At 48.0% G+C, this 3,027-nt stretch overlaps 1 protein-coding gene across 1 annotated transcript; it reads right to left on the reverse strand.

Moving 5' to 3' along the window:
* Window positions 1-1,093: 1,093 nt before the first annotated feature.
* Window positions 1,094-2,029, reverse strand: LOC115642799 (olfactory receptor 14A16-like). Its single transcript, XM_030546500.1, has one exon. The coding sequence runs from the start codon at window positions 2,027-2,029 to the stop codon at window positions 1,094-1,096; it is 936 nt and encodes a 311-aa protein (XP_030402360.1).
* Window positions 2,030-3,027: the final 998 nt, after the last annotated feature.

The following is a 3,027-nucleotide window of genomic DNA, read 5'->3' on the forward strand; positions in this document are numbered from 1 at the left end:
GGGCAGGGATCCTGCCACTAGAGGGTCCCTGGGCTGGGGCTCAGAGTAGCGAGTGGACCTGGGTTCCCCCTTCCCTTTCCCCCTCACTTTGCACCTGACCAACAAAAAGCGACTGTGTGAGGCTGCACTGTGCCTCAGACATGAGGAGCTAAACGTCGCATTGCGGTTGGCCCATGCGGCAGGAGCAAGCAGAAAGACTGTCATTAAAAACACACACACACCTCGGAAGGTGGTGAGGACGGACTAAGGGGCACTGCCGGAGGGCAGTGACCAGAACCAGATGTCACCAAGCAGGGAGCAATGCAGGTCCAGATACTAATGGGGGGAGCAGTCGATGGACAGGACACCACCTGCAGAGGGTGCCCCTCAGAGGACGGAGCTTATTCTCAGACGTGCCAGCAGGATGCAATGCATGGTGGAGAATATGGGCACAAGCGGTCGTCCCGATACAAGGGGGAGAATGAGGACTAAGCGAAGTATGCCAGGGTGGGGCAGTAAAGAGTCAGTGGATCAGGCCCCAGGCAGGGGCTGAGCAAACAGGTAAGCAAGAGTCTCAGGTCCTGGTTCCAAAGGTCTTGGGAGAGGGGGAGACTGCCACCCGTGAGGTGAGTGGCAGGGGGAACACAGGCCCACCCGCTCCACTGTGTCCCAGCCCAGGGCCCTAGCAGCGGCAGAAGACCTTCTGTTGTGTCAGTGGGGATCCTATTACAGGAGTGCGTGGGTGACGTTCTGTGACCTGCAATGTGCAGGAGGTCAGACTGGATTATCATGATGATCCCTTTTGACCTTAATTAATACATACAAGGAAAAGAATCTCCCATCCTTGTTTTCTAGTGTCCTTGGAACAGGTGTAAGTGGCAACACAGTTTAATAGGCATTGCTTGAGAACAGAATGAAATGCTGATTCTTTCCTCCTATGAAATGCACACCATGTTAACTCCAGGATTGGGTCAGATCTTCTGATGATGTAAACAAGCTCAAATACATTGACATCAGTGGAATTAATCTGGATTTGCACTGGGGGCAATTGAGAGCAGAATCTTGGACTGGGAGACACAAACTGAAAGAGAATTTATTTGAAAAAGACAGAAAATTACTTCCTCATGAATAACCTCCCCACAGTCAGTCTCCTCAATGAAGATTTGATCTCCTTGTTCCTCATGCTGTAGATGACCGGATTCATCATAGGAGACACCACAGAATAGAGAACAGCTACCACAAGATCCAGACTTGATGCTGAGCTGGAGGTGGGTTTCAGGTAGGCAAAGATACCAGTGAAAACAAACAAGGAAACCACAGTGAGGTGAGGAAGGCAGGTGGAGAAGGCTTTATGCCATCCCTGCTCAGAGGGGATTCTCAGCACTGTGTTGAAGATCTGAACATATGACACAATTATAAAACCAAAACAACTTAAGACTATGCATGTACTAAAGATGAGAGCCCCAATTTCCCTGAGGTACAAGTCAGAGCAGGCAAGTTTGAGGAGCTGGGGGATTTCACAGAAGAACTGATTCACTATGTTGCCTGAACAGAAAGTTACGGCAAATGTGTTCCCAGTGTGCAGTGCAGCATAAAGAATTCCACCGATCCAGGCACTGGCTGCCATTTGGACACAAGCTCTCTTGTTCATCACACTCTCATAGTGCAGTGGTTGGCAGATGGCGATATATCGGTCGTACGCCATGATAGTGAGAAGGGAAAAATCTGTTCCCATCAAGAAGATGAGGAGAAAGACTTGGATGACACATCCAGCATAGGAAATTGATCTGGAGTTGATTAGGGAATTGGCCATGGATTTGGGGATGGTGACGGAGATGGAGCCGAGGTCTATAATGGACAGGTTCACCAGGAAGAAGTACATGGGAGTGTGAAGATGGTGGTCGAGAGCTACGACTGTGATGATGAGAAGGTTCCCCATCAGGGCTGCCAGGTAAATCACCAGAAACACCACAAAGTGCAAAATCTGCAGCTCCCAAATGTCTGAGAATCCAAGGAGAAGGAAATGGGTCAAGGTGGTTTGGTTGGACATTTTCTTCCTCGGAACATCACGCGCTGCCTCTGGAGGGAAGGAGAAGGGCAATGGTCAGGATTACATCAGTAAAATAATTCTTCTTTTGTGAAAACCACCTTAGTTCACAGAAGTCAGACCCCTGGCTTGTGCAGATTGGTGTAAGATGAGAAGGAGAGTAGAGGAACCATTGACTCCAGTGGAGTTAGTCCAGATTTACACCGGGTAGAGTGAGAGGATAGTCAGCCCCATTGACCAAATGAGATTGCTGCTGATTTACACCAAGCTGAAGGAAAACAGAGTAAGACCAACTGCTTTTTAGGGGTCTGCATATCATTCCACTCTATGAAGTATAAAATTAGGTGAATCTTATCTTCATTTCACAGAGGGGAAAATGCAGACCAGAGAGCTAGAATGTGCTGTGAGATACACCAGTGTAAATCTCGGGTAATGTCACTGAAAGCAGTGGAATTATTTTATATTTACACTGCTGCAAATGGGAGTAGCATCTACCACAGAGATGAAAGGGCTTACTCATGGCTATACAATGACTGACTGTAGAATCAGGAACAGAATGCGGGACACACTCTGAATCTCAGTCAGCTGTTCTAGCCATGACCCAACACTATCTACCCATAACAGAACAAAAAAGGTCCCAGACTGCTTTCTCACTTCTATAACCTATAGCACCCATGACCCCATGGTCTCTCAGAAGGGGGGATTTGAACCCAGGAGTCGTGATATTGCCCCACCCCTCCCATAATCATTGGATCATATGCTAAGCCCAGAGCTGGGAACAGAAGCAAGAAGTCCTGACTCCAGGCCACCCTCCTAATCACTCCACTATAAGATTCCACTGTTAAGAATTGTAAAAATGATGCACAGTGCTCTTAATAGACTCAAGATCAAGATCATACTGGGTTAAACCAAAGGTTCATCTAGCTCAGTATCCTGTCTTCCTACAGTGACCAATGCCAAGTGCCCCAGAGGGAATGAACAGAACAGGTAATCACCAAGTT

The sequence above is a fragment of the Gopherus evgoodei genome, unplaced genomic scaffold, assembly GCF_007399415.2.
Source record: "Gopherus evgoodei ecotype Sinaloan lineage unplaced genomic scaffold, rGopEvg1_v1.p scaffold_45_arrow_ctg1, whole genome shotgun sequence".
Lineage (NCBI taxonomy): Eukaryota > Metazoa > Chordata > Testudines > Testudinidae > Gopherus > Gopherus evgoodei.